Source organism: Colius striatus, chromosome Z (assembly GCF_028858725.1).
Source record: "Colius striatus isolate bColStr4 chromosome Z, bColStr4.1.hap1, whole genome shotgun sequence".
Taxonomy (NCBI): Eukaryota; Metazoa; Chordata; class Aves; order Coliiformes; family Coliidae; genus Colius; species Colius striatus.
The window spans coordinates 33,161,553-33,179,309 of NC_084790.1; the positions used below are offsets into that span (position 1 = coordinate 33,161,553).

General features: G+C 39.2%; 1 protein-coding gene across 6 annotated transcripts in view; it reads right to left on the bottom strand.

The window, feature by feature from the left end:
* The window catches only part of GNE (glucosamine (UDP-N-acetyl)-2-epimerase/N-acetylmannosamine kinase), a 40,579-nt gene that overhangs the window by 4,058 nt on the left and 18,764 nt on the right, over positions 1-17,757 (bottom strand). For all 6 annotated transcript variants that reach the window (XM_062018504.1, XM_062018507.1, XM_062018509.1 and 3 more), the window contains 8 exons: positions 15,000-15,451; positions 13,768-13,920; positions 13,122-13,334; positions 12,380-12,467; positions 9,689-9,899; positions 6,080-6,209; positions 1,613-1,834; positions 457-639 (listed from right to left, as the gene is read on the bottom strand). In XM_062018504.1, the coding sequence (XP_061874488.1) occupies positions 457-639; positions 1,613-1,834; positions 6,080-6,209; positions 9,689-9,899; positions 12,380-12,467; positions 13,122-13,334; positions 13,768-13,920; positions 15,000-15,451 (1,652 nt within the window). The remainder of the gene's footprint in view (positions 1-456; positions 640-1,612; positions 1,835-6,079; positions 6,210-9,688; positions 9,900-12,379; positions 12,468-13,121; positions 13,335-13,767; positions 13,921-14,999; positions 15,452-17,757) is intronic.

Consider the following 17,757-nt stretch of genomic DNA (forward strand, 5'->3'; position numbering starts at 1 on the left):
GGCACCAAACTCAGTTGTAGTATGGTAATTCACTAGTCAGCTCCAAAAGCTACAGCTTTATTGTAGAAACGTAAAATGTTCTCAAACCTATCTAAGACAATCTACTGCTGAAAGATAATCACTGTGAAACCAAACCTCACTGAATGCCTCAGATTACCTGACAGGACACTTAGAAAGAAGAGACTAAACTCTGAGAAGAGACTAAATTCTGAGACTAGTTGTTCCACGTGTAGCTTGCTGAATGTATTGCCGTCACTGAAAAAGCATTGTACTACACAGGTTCTGGCGGCTCCTGGGTTGGCCATACACAGGAATCCTGTCTGGTTCCTGTACACCTATTTTCACCTCCTCCTAGAAAAAAGATGGCAGGTCTATTTTTCTTAGTATCATCTTTGTAAATTTCTTCCTATACTGTAATTTAGTAAGCATGTTTTCAAAACTGAAGTACATAGATACCATCATGCAGTTTCTTAGCTTCCCTCTGTAATGCTATTCCAGAGGCATATGCTTCTATACATCCTTGGCTGCCACACAGGCACTCTGGTCCATCTAAAGATACAACAATATGCCCGAGCTCAGCAGCACAGAAAGAACTGCCATGAATCAATTCATGTTGATGAACAATTCCACCTCCAATTCCTGCAAAGATATAAAAACTTCTATGATTAAAAGAAACCACTCAACAAAGCCAAACAGGTTTTAAAGGTCCTGATTTTGCAGGACACAGACGTTTGCTTATTCTAATACAGACAAGATAAACTACACACATCAGTGGTCTTCTATACTGGAAACCAAAAATCACTGAAGAACTCTTCTCTGTTCAACACACCTAATAAGCAAGCTCATAGCTTCCTCCTATTCATTTATGTATCAAAATGGTATATAATGCTTCTCTTTCCTTAAAAAGCCTATGGATGGTTCTAAACTACGACAGATCTTCTAAGCTTGTGAGTCATGCTCTTCATGTATGAAACTAACCTTTTAAATGGCTTTAAAATTTTGCATTTCAGAGGAGATGTTTTAATGCTATATTTAGACAGCTAAATGTGTGTGTTGAAGAACCAGAATTTTAAATCTCCAAATCTCTGCTGTTCCTTCCCAAACTCTAAGTAAAGACTTATCAGCTAGTTATTATTGCCACTATTCTAAAGGTCTATATACTTAAAAAGATAAGAGAAGGTACCCTACTTTTGTATTTGAGACATAGTAAGCATCATCTCTTATATTCAGTTGCTTATCTTCTAGATGCATATCCTGATCTGACTAGTACTTCTGCATCTGGATGAGATAAATGCTTTAAGCTATAAAGCTGAGAAAAAGCAAAATTATTCCAGCTAAAGTTGGTCAGATTTTTCTTATTCTGAAAAAGTGGTTTGCCTGCATAGCTGTAGCATTTCTTTTATTGAGAAACTTACATTATGTAAAAGGTTTAATTTGCCTGAATAAATTAAAAAGTACCCTAAAAGAAACAAAGAAATGTAGTGTCAAAAGGAACCTAATATATTAGAGTTTTCCAAGCACAGTGGGGATGTTTATGCTTTAAGATCAGCTGAGCCTGAGTGATGGTGCTGCTATTTTGACTTTGGGTTTCATTGAACTATAATATACCTACCTGTACCAGTAATAAGTGTTACAAAATTTTCTATGCCTTTTCCATGACCAAATTTCCTCTCTGCTAGTGCAGCACAGTTTCCATCATTGTCCACCCAGACTGGCAGGTGCAGAACATCGGATATTGGAGTTCTGAGATCCACAGAACTCCACTCCTGAATGAGTTTTGTAGAGTGAAGCACAATTCCTTCTCGAGGGTTTACCCGTCCACCTGTGGAAATACCTAAGTCCCAGAGACACAGGAGAGAAAAATGAAAATTAAGTCTCTGTAGTACTTTAAGTAAGAGATCTTTGCAATGACAAGTATTTTTATTTCTAGGCTTTGAAGGAAAAATTTTGAAGCATTACTGGCAGTGCAATTCCTGACATGAAAAGATAATTCGTAGAACTCCATTTCTCTAATCACCAATGCAACCAGTGTCATAAGAGTAACTAGATACACAATGGTTAGTCTGAGTCACAGGCAAGATTGTGGCAAATTACTTTGTACCTGTGTTTCTTTCCAGTCATATGTGAAAGACACACAGTAGCAGACTGTACAAAAGAAATTGTTTAAACCCTGGAACAGTGTAATTGTCCTGACATTTGCTGTAACACTGAAGATTTAGAATGACTACAAATAATCACTGAACTGTTTCTAAAAAACATCAAGTCTATGTTCAGAGATTTTTTTCCAGATGAACAGGTAAATTGCTAATAATAGGCACTATTAGTCAAACCAGTTTTCTCTACCTGGAGAAACTTCTAACATTGATGGACTCTGTCAGGACGTTTGAAAAGCAGGGCAGTTTGTTACAGAGGTATTTAGTTCTAGACAACAAAGTTTGAACACTTTATCTATTATTCTTGTACAGAGATTATATAATTGTGTCACTTATGTAAAGACATTCAGAAAAGAAGGAGTCCCAGGGTTAACATTATAATAGAAAACAGCCACAAAAGCTAAAAGAGAAGCAGCTGAATTGAATATTAAAACTGTAAGACTTCCCCAAAATCTCACTTTATATGGAACAAATCATCAGTGAACCTGTTAGCAAGTACCTAATAGAAACAACATTCCCAATGTCAGTTTGTAAAGGTCTCTATCATTTTCATTATAAAACCTTAATTAATACTCACTTGCCATCTCTGCAATAGCTTTGTAAAACATGTGTACTTTTCTAAATTATATCAATTACAGAATTATGTAAATGACAATGGGAATTATTAGAAGCTTCATCTTCATTTCTGTACTGTCAGCTTCAGAATACTGCCCAAAAGCAGTAATTAGATAGCTCTCACAAGTACTCTATGCAACATTTGTGAATAGATCTGGGTTGGTTACAAACTTGTGTTTGTAAAAGTAAAAAATATATTTCAGTAATAGCTGCTAGTGTTTTGTGGACCTCATAGTCTTTACTTTTGGGAAAAGTAAATTGTATAAAGCTGTTTTTAATGTAAATGCTCCATTTTGAGTAAAAAAGCAACAAAAATAATAAATTTGAAACTAACTATAGAGCTGTTTTAACATATTTTTTCATCAAGACAAAACGATGTTGGAATTTTTTTTCCACTTTTTAATCACTCTGCAAACCTGTTTTGTATCAGTATGAGTTCTTCAATTGAAGTTATGCTCATGCAGCTAGTATTTGAGTGCTGACAGCAGTTCATAAAAGGATGAAAACACTTTTTTTCATTGCTTTTGTTAGTAACTCTTTCTCTTTGTTCATATAAAAGTTACTGCTTTTACCCTTACCTATGGTAGCTGGAAGAAGATCAGTGTTACTGATAAAAAGTCCAGCCCTTCTGCTCAATCTTGCAAAAAAATTCTCCAATGTTACAATAACTCTGCACATTGAGATTATTAGCCTTAAGGAAATTACATAAATCTAATACAGTAATTATTACCCTAGGAATTATATGTCATTATCTAAAGAGAAGTTTCAATTTCAGCTAGTATTCTGATTTAAACTATGAGTCTGAACTGCTAAAAAAATAGCCACGTAAGAATTTTCTTTTTCTGCAGCATAACTTTTCCCCTCATTACTCAGAAATTGAACAGTAGGTGATCAGTCACAGAAGTAAGGGGGCTGTAGAATAATTAAGAATATAATTCCTGTAAAATGACACACAAAAGGAAAGTTTTTTCCCTGTATATGAGGAAATGTAAACAGTTTCTTTTTTTTAATTCTAAGAAACAGATTGTAAACCGTTCCTAGATACTTGCAATAGTGACCACTATAAATTAATCTGAGTGTTTTATTCATATATATCACACAACATATAGTCTGAAAGATGTCATTTGAAGGTCTGACACATTTTTCTTTTAGCTTTGTGTATTTGTTTTGAAAAATGCTTTTAAAAGAAGTTCAAATTAACTTCAAGGAAGTTTTGATCTGAAGCCAAATACTTTTCTATTGGAGTATTTTTCAGCAAGAATGAGGATCTTATGTGCTCCTTAAAAATTCAGGACACATTTGACATCTTCAAAAATAACTGTAATACCTAAAGACCAAAGCTCCCAGTCATCATTTAACCAAAGAAGTCCTATCTGGTTATAAACACACAGATTAACTTGGAATACTGTAGGTAAACTGAAAATCCACAAAAAAAAGACGCTTTTGTCTCTGTTAGCTGCAAAATTAATCTTAACTAGTCTGTTTTAGTGTATTCTGTAGTGTAGAGAATTCTGATGCGTAGTTGGTCCTGCCATAAAAAAAAATGTTTACAATCCGCAGAGGAAATCTGACTCGGCTGCAGTTGTTTCGAGAGCTCTTTTGATATACATTAAGCACCTGACTTACAATTCTGAGACTGCAGGGAGCTTCAAAATCCACAAAAATCTATGTACCACACTGTCACGGTTTGACAAGACAGCTGTTCCTGGTAAGGGGGAAGGGGCTGTAAAGATGGCTCCTGTAAGTAGTTGCTCAAAACTCTCCCCAGCTCTGAGCCAGACCCACTTCTGGGGCTGAGCCAATTAGACACCTCCACGATCACTTTTTAAGAAGCCAGAAGAGTACGGTTCTTCCTCCTTCTTCTTCCTGTTTCTTCCTTTTTATGCCTTTTCTTCTTCTGGCTGGTGGTGGTGCAAGGAGTAGGAACAGTGAGAGAAACAAGCATGCAGACATCATGTCAGTGATGAAAGAGAGGAGGAGGTGTGCTGGAGCAGAGACTCCCCTGCATTCTGTGGAGAGAACTGGTGAAGCTGAGATTTATTTTCATTTCTTTAAAGACCTCGCATCAGCGGTAGAGACTCATTTTGATAATGAGCTCGTATCAGGGGCAGAGACTCATGTTGCTAAAGCTGGCCCCGGACCAGGGGCAGTGACTCATTTCATTAAAGGCCCTGAGCCAGGGACAGTGACTATGGCCGGAAGAGACCGTGTCCCGCAGGAGGGACCCAATCACTTCACTATAGACTCTTAAGCCAGGGGCAGTGATTTTCTTCTTTAAAACTATGGCTGGAGCAGGCTGTGTCCCATGGAAGGGACCCAATATTCAGAGAAGCTGTAACTGTGGGGAGGAACCTACGACAAAGCAGCTCATTAAACTTAAGCCCAGAAGACATCGTGTCCCTACGGAGGTACCTTATATCTGCATAAGCTGCAACCGTGGTGAAGAACGCATGCCTTAGATATTCACTAAGAACTGTGTCCTGTGTGAGGGACCCTGTATCGGCAGAAGCTGTAGTTGCCCTGGGAACAATCCACACCAAAGAAGTTTGTTAAGGACTGTGTCCCATGGGAGGGACCCCGTGTTGGAGCAGGGGAAGAATGCCAGGAGTCATCCTCATCTGAGAAGAGAAGCAGCAGAGCCCATCTGTGAGGGACTGACCACATCCCCCATTCCCTGCCCCCCTGAGCTGCTGAGGGGGGAGGAGGTAGAGATATCGGGAGCAGTGAGCTGGGCCCGGGAAGAAAGGAGGGATGGGGGTAAAGTGCTGGTTGTAATTTTCTCATCATCCTACTCCCTTTTTGCTTTTATTCCGTTCTGTTTCGTGTAGAATTAACTTTCCTACTTTCCTCTCTAAGTTGAGTACTGGAGTCTGTTTTGCCCAGAGCTGTAATTGGCAGCGAGCCCTCCCTGCCCTTGTCTTAATCCACAACAACCTTGCTTTTTACTCCCATTTCGCTGGGGCCTCTGCCATCCTAACGAGGGTGGGGGTGAAGGTGGGCATCGAGCGAAAGACTGTTGTGGTGCTGTTGTGCTAGCTGGGCAAAATCACGACACACACATTTTAGATAAAGTTTAGATATAACTTAGCAGACTGCTTTCATGGCTGTTACAAACTGGGGAAACTTCAATCTTCACAGTCAGCTGCTCATTTTCAGAGACATTTAAAAAACTTTTTGTGTGAGGAATATAATTTAAGATCTTAAAATACAAAAGATCTGTTTTAGAAAGGTGTTTTGAATTAATCTGTAGTGATTGCATTTAATGTTGAAAAACTGAAATGAAATAACAAAGTTAATATTTGTTAACTTACCTACTCCTAAAATTCTGCAGTTCACATTTACTGCCTCTGATGCAGCTTCTACACACATCTTTAGAATTAATTCTAGTCTGTCTTCATAAGTTTTAGGGTTGAGCTGGGTATATTTCTTAACTATTTCACCCTAAAAATTAGAAAGAAAACACGCCCCACAGAAATTCATTAACTTCACAATGAAATTTCTCTTCAATTTAAACTACACGTCAACTTGAAAATGGCAATCACAACTTTTCTCTTTTAAAAAAATATCCCAAAACAGTTGCATGTCTTAGATTTTGGTCCTACAGGCCATTCTGTGTAAAATTCCCAACAAATCTGGGGGACAGATTTGCAAAGTAAGACATTACGTTCTGCTTCTGTAAACAACTTCCCCTGCCTGAAATAAATTCTAATGAACACATGGATTTTGTGAAGTAATATAACAAGAACTACTGAAACCATTGTTAGGAGCAAACCATCATAGAGCAATGCACTTAAGGTCAAGACTAAAGTGCTAAAAAATAAATAAAGAGTTGCAATTGCTATTAGTGCTTTAAAAAGAAAATGTTTCCAATTTGACTACATGAAAGTTTTTTACGGTGTCACAGAAAGTGCTATTTCACCAACACGAGTCATCAGCCAGAGAGAAACGCTAGAAATTTCAATGCAAAATTCACTGTCATTTCAGAAATAGTTATACATCTGAGTCACTTGAAATATTTCTGGAGTACCATCTACTGTGATGGATGTTGTATGGGGGAGGGAGGGTCTAGGACAAAGGGATTATTTTTAACCCTAGGAGTCATGCAGTGATAATGAAAACATTCATTATGCATGCCTCAACCTGTGCGCACTAAAGAAGTACTCTTAATGTAATGTTAATATTGCAGGGTTAGGCCAGGAAGCTGCAGAAAGTATGATGCTTAGCAATACATATTCTCCCTATTAATTCCCTGTACTCTACAATATAACTAAATGAACAGCATTGCATGAATACAACTAAGCAAAAAGGAGTAACAAAGAGTCTATATGCAACATGGCTGAGAAACTGTTGCCTAAATAATTTAGAAAATTCCAAGACATCAATGGTTTGAATATTAGATCCCACCATCTCAGCATCAGATCACCAACAGAGTTGAGGGATTTTTATGTTTAGTTTCCTCTTCACTTCTGTTCAGAAGGGGAGGAGAATTTGAGTAAAGGCTACAGCAAACACTATTAGAAGACAGAACAGCTTTTGAAACAATCTTTGAAAACTCAGTTACTTTCTTCATGAAAACTGCACCTTCATCTCTGCTATTTTCTGTTAAATGCTTACATTTCTTGTGTGAATTTTACTATGAAAGTCTGATCCGTTTCACTCTGATTCACTAACATACCAAGTTTCATAAATGCCACCTCAAGCTACAATTTGCAAAATGGACCAGCTATGATGGCAGACAAAGTGGTGTCAATTTCCCTTCTAAAAAAACCCTAAACTTTTAAAAATTGTCTTTAAAGATCTGTTATATATGTCTTTTTAAATGAATGCAAAATTCTAGACCATATCTGATGTATTTATGTAGCCCTTCATCTTTCTGCAGGCAACTTAATTTTCATTCTGTGTAACTATGTCTAACTAATCTAGTTATCTGGAAACATGCAGTGTAACAGTAGGAGTAATTGCCTACTACCCTTGAGAATAAATGCCAAAGATCTCTCAACATGAGTTTTCTTCACATTTTTCAAGTTCTAAAGAGTTCAGGATTTTTGTGGTTCCTCTCAAACAGGAAGATAGATATTTACATGAGTTATAATTCCTCAGTTGTAACTATCCTTTCATTTATCAATCTACATAAGACTTATTTCAAATATATTTACAACATCACCATGCAGTTTTTATCCATAAGCTTGAAGGTCACAAGTTTAGAAATTTCAAGGGTTTTTCATTGATCTGTATAACTGAGAGATGGTCTTGTTTCACTGTAAGATGTCTTTGCAAGTGATCTCGCAGCAGATTGATAGTAATTCCTTTTTCGTAGCCTCACTTGCTGCTTTTTAAGACTTCTGGTTTTGTTATGTTGGCCAAACATAAGCTTGCATCTTTTTAAGTTAGCTGTCAAACATTTGTAATATCTACGACCGGCACAGCTATGCAAGCAATGCACAGTGATTAGTGCTATGACACGAGCAAAGGAAAGCTTCCCATTGTGCCATCACCAAAGAAATGGCTTGAGAAACTTCTAAGCATGGAGACCATTAAACCACACAGTATCCCTACATCTGAACCTCTCTCCTTATAGCCTTTAAAAAGCTGTTGATTCCAAGCCTATTTCAAATGGGTTACTTTTACAGGAAGAGAGGTACTTCAGACTCAAAATTCAATAAATCTTTAAAATCTCTATAAATTCTAGTGTATGTATCAAATTCTGCTTATTCCAATGATGGCAGTAAACCATTGAGCACCTCTTTTCATATATCAAAAGACACAGTCAAGACAATAAAAAAATATCCAGAACCTGATAGAAATTTTAGAAGATCATCATGCAACTCATTCACCACTCTTTCCTAATACAAGACTGGGAAACCACAACTCAGCTGGTTTTAAGAAACCTCTTGATGCCAGTTGTATTTTGTCAATGAAGATACCATAACCTTCCAAACTACATATTCCAGTCTTCTCTTGCAAAGGTAGACAGCTAAGGTAGATAATAAGAAAAACATCTTTAAAAATACTTTTCCCTTCCATTTTTTTAATACTTCACTACTTGTTCTTGCACAAGCAGATCTGATTTTTCTCTTCAAGGAAGAGGCTGGTACACATCTGAAGGCTTTTTTTTTTTTTTTTACCTTTTCTCTAGACTAAACAACTCTACTTTCCTCAAATTTCCCTGTTTTCCATATTGGTAATAGTACTTGTTGGTTTTCCTCCTGATTCTCTCTCCATTGGTCCACATCTCTATGGTGTGAGACAGCACAGTGAACACTGTTCCAGGTGAGGCTCAGTACTGTCTTACTGATTTTTCTTCTATGCAGGAAGATAACTTAAGAATTTTTGATTTGGGGCTGTTCTTTTGGTAGAAGAGATGCAAAATGCCCACCCACCATGAACCCACTGCTCACACTCTGTAAATTGCTTTGCTAAGACGCTGGTTGTTGCTCAAAATGGTTCTAGATGTAGTTTATTGTTCAAAATGCTTGTGTCCATTACATGGCTGTGTAAGGCAGTGGTGAAGTAGAAAGACTGCTCTTGGTACCTTCATATTTTTGCTTGCCATATAAAAAGTTGCAGGGTGAATCAAGTCATCTTTTACAGGCAGCCAACACAAAGTTGTCCTATTCTTTGAGGTTTGTATGACTTCCCACAGAGACGGAGGAGATAGGACAGACCAAGCACAAGCAAATGGGCTTTGGTAGTTTAACAGCAGTCTTAGAAAAGCAAACCAACATGCAAGTTGTATCAAGGCTGTATGACAGGTGTGACAAATGAGGGAAAATGTACTTTATCCCTTAAGAGCAAAAGCTTGTACAACCACTTTGTTTTGGAGCTATTTTGCATAAGTCGTCCAGATCCCCACTGTAGGAAGAGAACCACAAAGTCCTATGGAGTTTCTAGAATATGTAAGAGCACAACAGACTATATACCTTCATACTGACAATTGCTACTCGGAGATTTGTTCCACCTAAATCCACAGCCAGAGCACTCTGTGTCTCTAGAATATGGTCAATATCTTGAGATATATTATCTTTGACAGGAGGAAAACAGAATTTCTTTTGCAGTGGCTCTTTGAGGTCAATAGATTTAAGGAACTTCAAAATCCGTGGAACAGCATTACCATCTCCATATATTTTTGAGCTGTAATAGGAAAAAAAAAATTAATTGGAAGTAACACTGTGATTATAAAGTTGCTTGTATGACAGAAGGCTGTAACACTGTGATTACGAAAGTATGATATGGTTACCATAACAATACTGCACCTCACACTACTCAAGCCTGTCATGGGACATAACAGATAGAATTATAGAATCATAGAATGGTAGGGGTTGGAAGGGATCTTTAGTCCCATCTAGTCCAAACCCCCTGCAGAAGCAGGTTCACCTCGATCAGGTCGCATAGGAACATGTCTAGGCAGCTCTTAAAGACCTCCAAGGAAAGAGACTCCACAACCCCTCCGGGCAGCCTGTACCACTGCTCCCTCATCCTCACAGTGAAATAGTTTTTTTCTTATGTTTAAGTGGAACTTTTTGAGTTCCAGCTTCATCCCATTACCCCTTGTCCTCTTACTATCTACTATAGAAAAGAGGAATGTCCCAACCTCCTGACACTCACCCTTTAGATATTTATAAATGTTAATAAGATCACCCCTCAGTCTCCTCTTCTCCAGACTACAAAGCACCAGTTCCCGCAGCCTTTCCTCATATGAAAGATGTTCCAGTCCCTTGATCATCTTGGTGGCCCTGCTCTGCACTCTCTCCAGCACTTCCCTGTCCCTCTTGAGCTGAGAAGCCCAGAAATGGACACAGGACTCCAGATGAGGCCACACCAGGGCAGAGTATAGGGGGAGAAGAACCTAACTCAACCTGCTGGCCACACTCTTATTGGTGCATCCCAGGGTGCCACTGGCTGCCTTGGCCACGAGGGCACATTGCTGGCTCATGTTTACTTTATCGTCAACCAGGGCTCCCTGGTCTCTCTCTGCAGAGCTGCTCTCCAGCAGTTTGACCCCCAGTCTGTACTGGTGCGTGGGGTTGTTCCTTCCCAGCTGCAGGACTCTGCACTTGTCCTTGTTGAACCTCATGAGATTCCTCTCTGCCCAACTCTCCAGCCAGTCGAGATCCCACTGAATGGCAGCACAGCCTTCTGGGGAATCAGCCAGTCCTCCCAGTTTGGTGTCAGCAGCCAACTTGCTGAGGGTACACTCTGTCCCCTCATCCAGGTGGTTGATGAAGATGTTGAACAAGACTGGCCCCAGAATCGATCCCTGTGGAACTCCACTGGCCACAGGCCTCCAACTTGACTCTGTGCCATTGATCACCACCCTCTGGGCTCTGTCATTCAGCCAGCTCTCGATCCACCTCACTGTCCACTCATCCAAGTCACACTGCCGGAGCTTTCTGATGAGGATGTTATGGGAGACAGTGTCAAAAGCCTTTCTGAAGTCAAGGCAGATGACATCTGCTGCTCTCCTCTCATCTAGCCAGCTGGTTATGCACTCGTAGAAGGATATCAGGTTAGTCAAATAGGACTTCCCCTTGTTGAAGCCATGTTGACTCGCTCTGATAACCACCTTTTCCTTCATATGTTTAGTGATAACATTCAGCATGAGTTGTTCCATCACCTTTCCAGGAATGGAGGTGAGGCTGACAAGCCTGTAGTTTCCTGCCCTTTTTGAAGACTAGAGTGACAGTGGCCTTTCTCCAGTCCTCAGGCACCTCACCTGTCCTCCATGATTGTTCCAAAGTGATAGAGAGAGGCTTAGCAATCACATCAGCCAGCTCTCAGCACTCTAGGATGCATCCCATCAGGACCCATTGACTTATGAGCCTTAAGCTTGGCCAACAAGTCTTTAACCTCTTCCTCTTCCACCCAGGGCAAGCAATCTGCTGTCCTGGCCATCCTGTTATCCTTGCTGGACTGGGCTTCCTGAGGGTCAGTCTTGGCTGTAAAGACTGAAGCAAAGAAGGCATTCAGTACTTCGGCCTTCTCTGCATCCTCAGACACCAGGGCACCCTCAGCGTTTAGTAGCGGGCCCACATTATCCCTCACCATCCTTCTGCTGCTGATGTACTTGCTGATGTACTACTATAGAAAAAAGGAGTAGCCCAACCCCCGATACCCACCATTTAGGTATTTGTAAATATTAATAAGATCCGCCCTCAGTCTTCTCTTCTCCAGACTGAACAGCCCCAGTTCCCGCACCCTTTCCTCATATGAAATTTCCTCATTCCAGTCCCAACTGGAATCCCAGCATGCTATAAAGTAGTGTGTCCTTCACGCATGAGTCAGAGGTAAGCAGACAGGATGTTTTCCCCATGCTGCTCCTATGGAACAGGTTCTAAATCATGCTAATCTAAGCTAGCATGAATTGTGTCCTTTTGAATTTTTGCTGGATTTTAAGTTACCAGTTATACCAAAACATTACTAGTAATACTTTGCTCTACAAATACTAATCTGCATACTGGATATTGCACTACAATTGTAAGGTATGTGAAATGAAAAATAAGTAACCCCAGATCAGTGCATTCAAAGCACTCCAATCAAATAGGATCAACTACCTCAGGACAAATTACCTTGGTTTAACATTCCCTCCAATGATGCAAAATGTATGTACTTACCATGGATATTGTTTACCAAACTGCAGCTGTAGAGCATGCAGAATCTTATCCTGTGTATCAGCGTCACGAACATGAAGAACGTTTTCACCTAGATGACAAAAGTTAACAGTTAAGCTCCTCAAATTAAATTAGAAGAGAAAAACTGCTTCAGAAGTTAGGAAATAAATATTTTTGTTTCCTCTGAGCAGGAAAGACTCCAGATACATGGACATCACTCTTGATGAATTATGTGCCTCATCTTGCTCCCAATAAATGAATGGTAACTCCTGTTGATATGCTGTCATGCATTACAAAACACTATAGCTTTCATATTCTATAATTAAATTAAAAACGCATTAATGAAAACAAATGGTAAATCTATTAACAGATCTGCATATCTGTGAAATACCACAAAATAGTTAACTTCCTGAAACAGTGAGGAGTTTTCAAAGTGAAATTTTAATACATATCAAACATCAAACTATAGCTACAAAGGAAAACAATTAGTTGTCTAGTCTGATAAATGGAATCCACTGCAAATGGAGATATATAACTTGTGTATAGATAAAAACTTCATTATCTTACATAAAACACACAAGCAGCACTAACATGACAGATACAGGAATAGCCAGTGCAGCTTTAAAATGAGTCAAAAATTATGTTTCACTGATACTGCAAGATTGCCTCCATCATTTGACTTTATCCTGTGGAAGAAAAAAACTCAGAACCATGAGAAAATTGAAGCAGTTAAACAAACAGGTACCTGTTTCTCTTCCTGTCTGACGTGTCCCCAAGTTGATGACAGGTGTACCAAATGCTCCCACCTCTCTGACACCACAGCTACTGTTACCAATCATACAACCAGCATGAGCAACTAGCTGAATGAACTGGTCAAATGGGACATGCTTTACTGCCCTAAAATTGGGATGATGTTCAATGCCTTTCTTCCTCATGACCCGAACCATCTCTTTGCTTCCTACAGAAAAACAAGCAGTGTAATAAATGATTCAAATTCTCTTGTTAAACTGAAAGTTCAAACATGCAAAGGCGCTAATAGCTCTTCATTGAGTTGCCAGCTCTGAGTTGGTTCTGTTCTCTTTTTATCCTCACAGAGTAAGTTGCAGAACTGAGCACAAACGCCCAAGTGTGATCTTGTGATCCCAAAATATACTGCAAAAACAGTTAAGAGGCACTAATATTGCTTCTATATTTTACATGGTTTCTTTTCATCTTCTTCCCCTCTAAAAAGCTGAATTGTTCTCCAGCAATGTGAACATGGACCTGCAGTGGATGTACATGTGATGTTGAGGACCATCCACTCCTGGATAAAAGTACTCTGTAAGAACCAAAGTATGCTTTAAAGACAATCTGTGTTATGTGTCCCTCTGTCATGAAGGTATTTTACTCACCAGCATCCACATTAGGGAATAGAACAAGTGTTCTCTTGTTGAAGGAGATGAGTGCATCTAGTGTCAGCTCAAACATCTTTATGGAATGTTTAATATCTGTGGTTACAGGATGTTGCAAAGCAACGATATAATCTCTGGTTTTGACATCTTCACCTGTCCAAATGCAGTCCAAGGAAAAGTTTTTGATTGGCATAGAAGAGTAAGAGGAAGCAAGAACATACTTTTTGAAATACTGATGTGAAAGCCTGAAGAGTCAAGGCACTGAATAGGATATCTAACACAGAAGTTTCAATGCTACAATAAAACTCAAGGGAGTAACAGGAAGATCTAGCTTGTCAGTTGCCTCTCTAAGCAAGTATCCTACTACCTAAACCCCAACAAACTGTTAATTTGCACACCTACACTTGAATCTTTGCAAGACTATACCAGGGTCAAGAGACTGTTCTCATACCAGTGTAAATCTGGAATAACATGAAACTCCCTGAAGCTGCTCAGGTTTTCCGTCTTCAAGCAAAGTTGTTTGTCCTCAAGCAAAGGCTTCATTCCCATTGCTTAAAAAAAGTCAGTCATACTTGTCTTAGTATATTTGATAAGAAAATTTTTCTGCAAAATATTCACCTATTGAATTCCAGCTTCCAATTACACAGGTTAATGTACTATATAGGAGATTGCTTTGTCAAATATAAAAAGCAAAACCAAAACACCTTTGTTTACAGAAACTGTTTGTAAGTGAATATGAAGCAACCAAAAGCCTTCAGTATATTCCTCAAAAGAATGTTTGTAATATAAATTCCCTTGGGTTTTTTTTTAGATTAGCCCTGAACAGCTTTTATTCTGTTTAAATACATCCTTTACACTCAAGTAATTGTTCATATAAGACTGTTCTGGTTTTTAATTTTTCTGCACAGAGAAATTACCCATTTAAGGAGGGATTTTTTTTTAATTTGGTAAAAGGATCTCATGTGTTTACTAGGACATATCTGTAGCTTTGCAGCTATAAACAGAAGAAAATGCATAAAGAAACGAAGACAGATGAGACACTATTAGCAAATATATTAGACAATGCAGGTTGATGGTTGGTAATAACCTCCAATTAATTGAACTAGCAAGGAGTCCATCTTTCCTGTACTTTTTTCAGAGTCACTAGTCAACAGATCCCACAGGCTGATAACCTAGTTACTGAGTTTGTTTAGTGTTTAAAGTCATATGAAAAACATAAGTGGATTGCTCACCTAGCCACACGCGTATAATACTCATGTAGTCCTTATTTTTGGCAGAGAGAAGCTTGTCATATGAGGGACAGCCTGCTAAAAGGATGCGGTCATGGTCTTCACACATGGCTATCAAATGCTGCTCTGCGCTCCTTGTACAGCACACATGGTAATGGGCCAGTTTGGTTATGGCGTGTCTGATAGAGTCATCAATGGTACCACTGACTTCCCCACCTTCAATGTGAAGAATGCGAATATTCATCAGGGCTGCAGATGTGGCCAGGGCCAAAGCATCGAATCTGTCCCCATGAACTATCATTATGTCAGGTTTCAGGCGGTTCAGGACATCTGGTAACTTGACTAGTGCAAGGCCCACTGATTCCACCATAGCTGCTTCATCCTCCCCTCTCACAATGGTGTGCAATCTTGTATGAATATCGAAGTCATCTTGTTCAATCATACGATAGGTATTACTGAAGAGAAAAAGGGTTAAATATAACTTGGTTTTACAGCACTTGGGTTTACGGCAATAGAAATTTACAAAATAACTGCCTCTTAGAATAGTTGTACTATGTATGAATAAAGGCCTAACTTATCACATCTTCATTGGGGAAGCTAATTTTGAGAATGTTCTCATCCATACTGAGATCTTCCCTCATTCCAAGCATCAATTTTTTATAGACATCTTTAATGTGGAGCTTTGCTGAGTGTGTTTTTGAAATCCTCAGAAATCAAACTGTTTGTTCATGTGTTTTCCGAGCCTTTCACAGAATAGGTCAGGCATGATTTCCTGAAAAGTATGTTGACTCCTCACCAATATACTGACTTTGCTGGACAAATGTGTAAATACAACAGGTAAGATGCAAAGTTGAGTCCTGTGTGTTCAAGGAAAATATCCTGCAGCTACCATTCACTATTTAGATTTTGAGCTGTATCAAGACTAATATAGACTTAAATCATTGCACAAAAAGTTCAAAGAAAACAGACTTCATACTAAAGAAGAAAAGGTTTTCCACACATACTACCAGCTCCATTCTGAAAAAGTTACAACTTTCCTTGAATACTGAGAATTGTTATTGTTTACAGTTTTGTATTTGAAATATGAAAGATCACACATCTGGATGAGATTACTTGTCTTCCGCATTCACTAAACCCAATCTCAGTAGTCTGCACACTCTGTCTGAAATAAGAGAAAATAACCAGAAGCCACTTTTGTCTTCAACTCATCTGACACATTGAGTATCTTATTGAAAGGATTACACTTTCTAAACTAATTTGCATTGGATTTCATTTTCTTTAAATCCATTCTAATACTTGCATTCTGTGAGTTAAAATCTCATGATCTGCAAGCTGAGCTAAGGCAGCATTCAGTATTCAGCTCAAGTAAAGCAGCAATTTCCATTGTACATAATTAAAGAAAACCCTATCTATTGAATTCTCATTGGTGTAACACATAAGACTTATTAAAAATAACAATTTTTTTTAAAAGGCAAGTGACTGAGTGAAGCAGCTCAGATTTTTACAGCATAAACTGCATTACATTTCTAACTCCGTTTACAATTACCATTCATAGACCTGCCTTTTTCCTCACTACATGCATTTATCTAAAAAAACCTTTTCTATATTCTTTCCCTTCTGAATGGTCAAAATATAGGGAACAAAATTGTGCATTTTTGGTGTTTTGTTTATTATCCTCTAAACTTTTCAGTTAAGAAACATCTCACAGGATGACTATAATTTGAATTCTGCTTCTGTTGATTACCCTACTCAAATTATTAGAACACATTATGACCCACTGATTCTCTGGGATCCTCCAGATTAACCCAATCCATCTGAAGGTACTGAGTTAGCGGAAGTGCTTGCCAAGCTGCTTTCCATCATTTACTAGCTGTCCTGGCTCACCAGGGAGGTTTCACTGGACTGGGGGATGGCAAATGTGACCCCCATCTACAAGAAGGGCAGAAAGGAAGATCCTGAGAACTATGCCTGTCAGTCTGACCTCAGTGTCAGGGAAAGTTATGGAGCAGATCATCCTGAGTGCCATCATGAAGCACATGCAGGACAACCAAAGGTTCACAGAATCACAAAATGGTATGGGTTAGAAGGATCTCTACAGTCCAACTCCCTGCTAAAACAGGTTCACCTCCATCAGGTTGCACAGGAACATGTCCAGGTGGGCTTTGAAAACGTCTAGAGAAGGAGACTCCACAGCCTCCCTGGACAGCTTGTTCCAGTGGTCCCTCATCCTCACAGTAGAGAAGTTTCTCCTCATGATCAAGTGGAACTTGATCAAGTGGAACTTGCATTTCAGATTGTGCCCATTAAGCCTTCTCCTGTAACAGGGCATTACAGAGAAAAGACTGGCCCCATCCCCTTGACATCCATCCTTTAGGTATTTGGATAACGTCCTCCCTCAGTCTTCTCTAGGCTGAACAGCCCCAGGTCCTGCAGGCTTTCCTCATAAGAGAGAAGTTCCAGTCCCCTGATCATCTTTGTAGCCTGGTTCAGGCCCAGTCAACATGGTTTTATGAAGGGCAGCTCCTGCTTGACTAACCTGATCTTCTTCTATGACAAAGGTGACCTGCTTAGTTGATGAGGTGAAGGCTGTGTATGTGGTCCACTTGGACCTTAGTAAAGCTTTCAACACCATCTCCCACTGTCTCCATTGTCTTCCCTGGGGAAACTGGCTACCCAGAGTTTGGACAGATGTATTCTTTGTTGGGTAGAAAACTGTCTGGATGGCTGGGCACAGAGGGTGGTGGTGAATGGAGTTAAACCC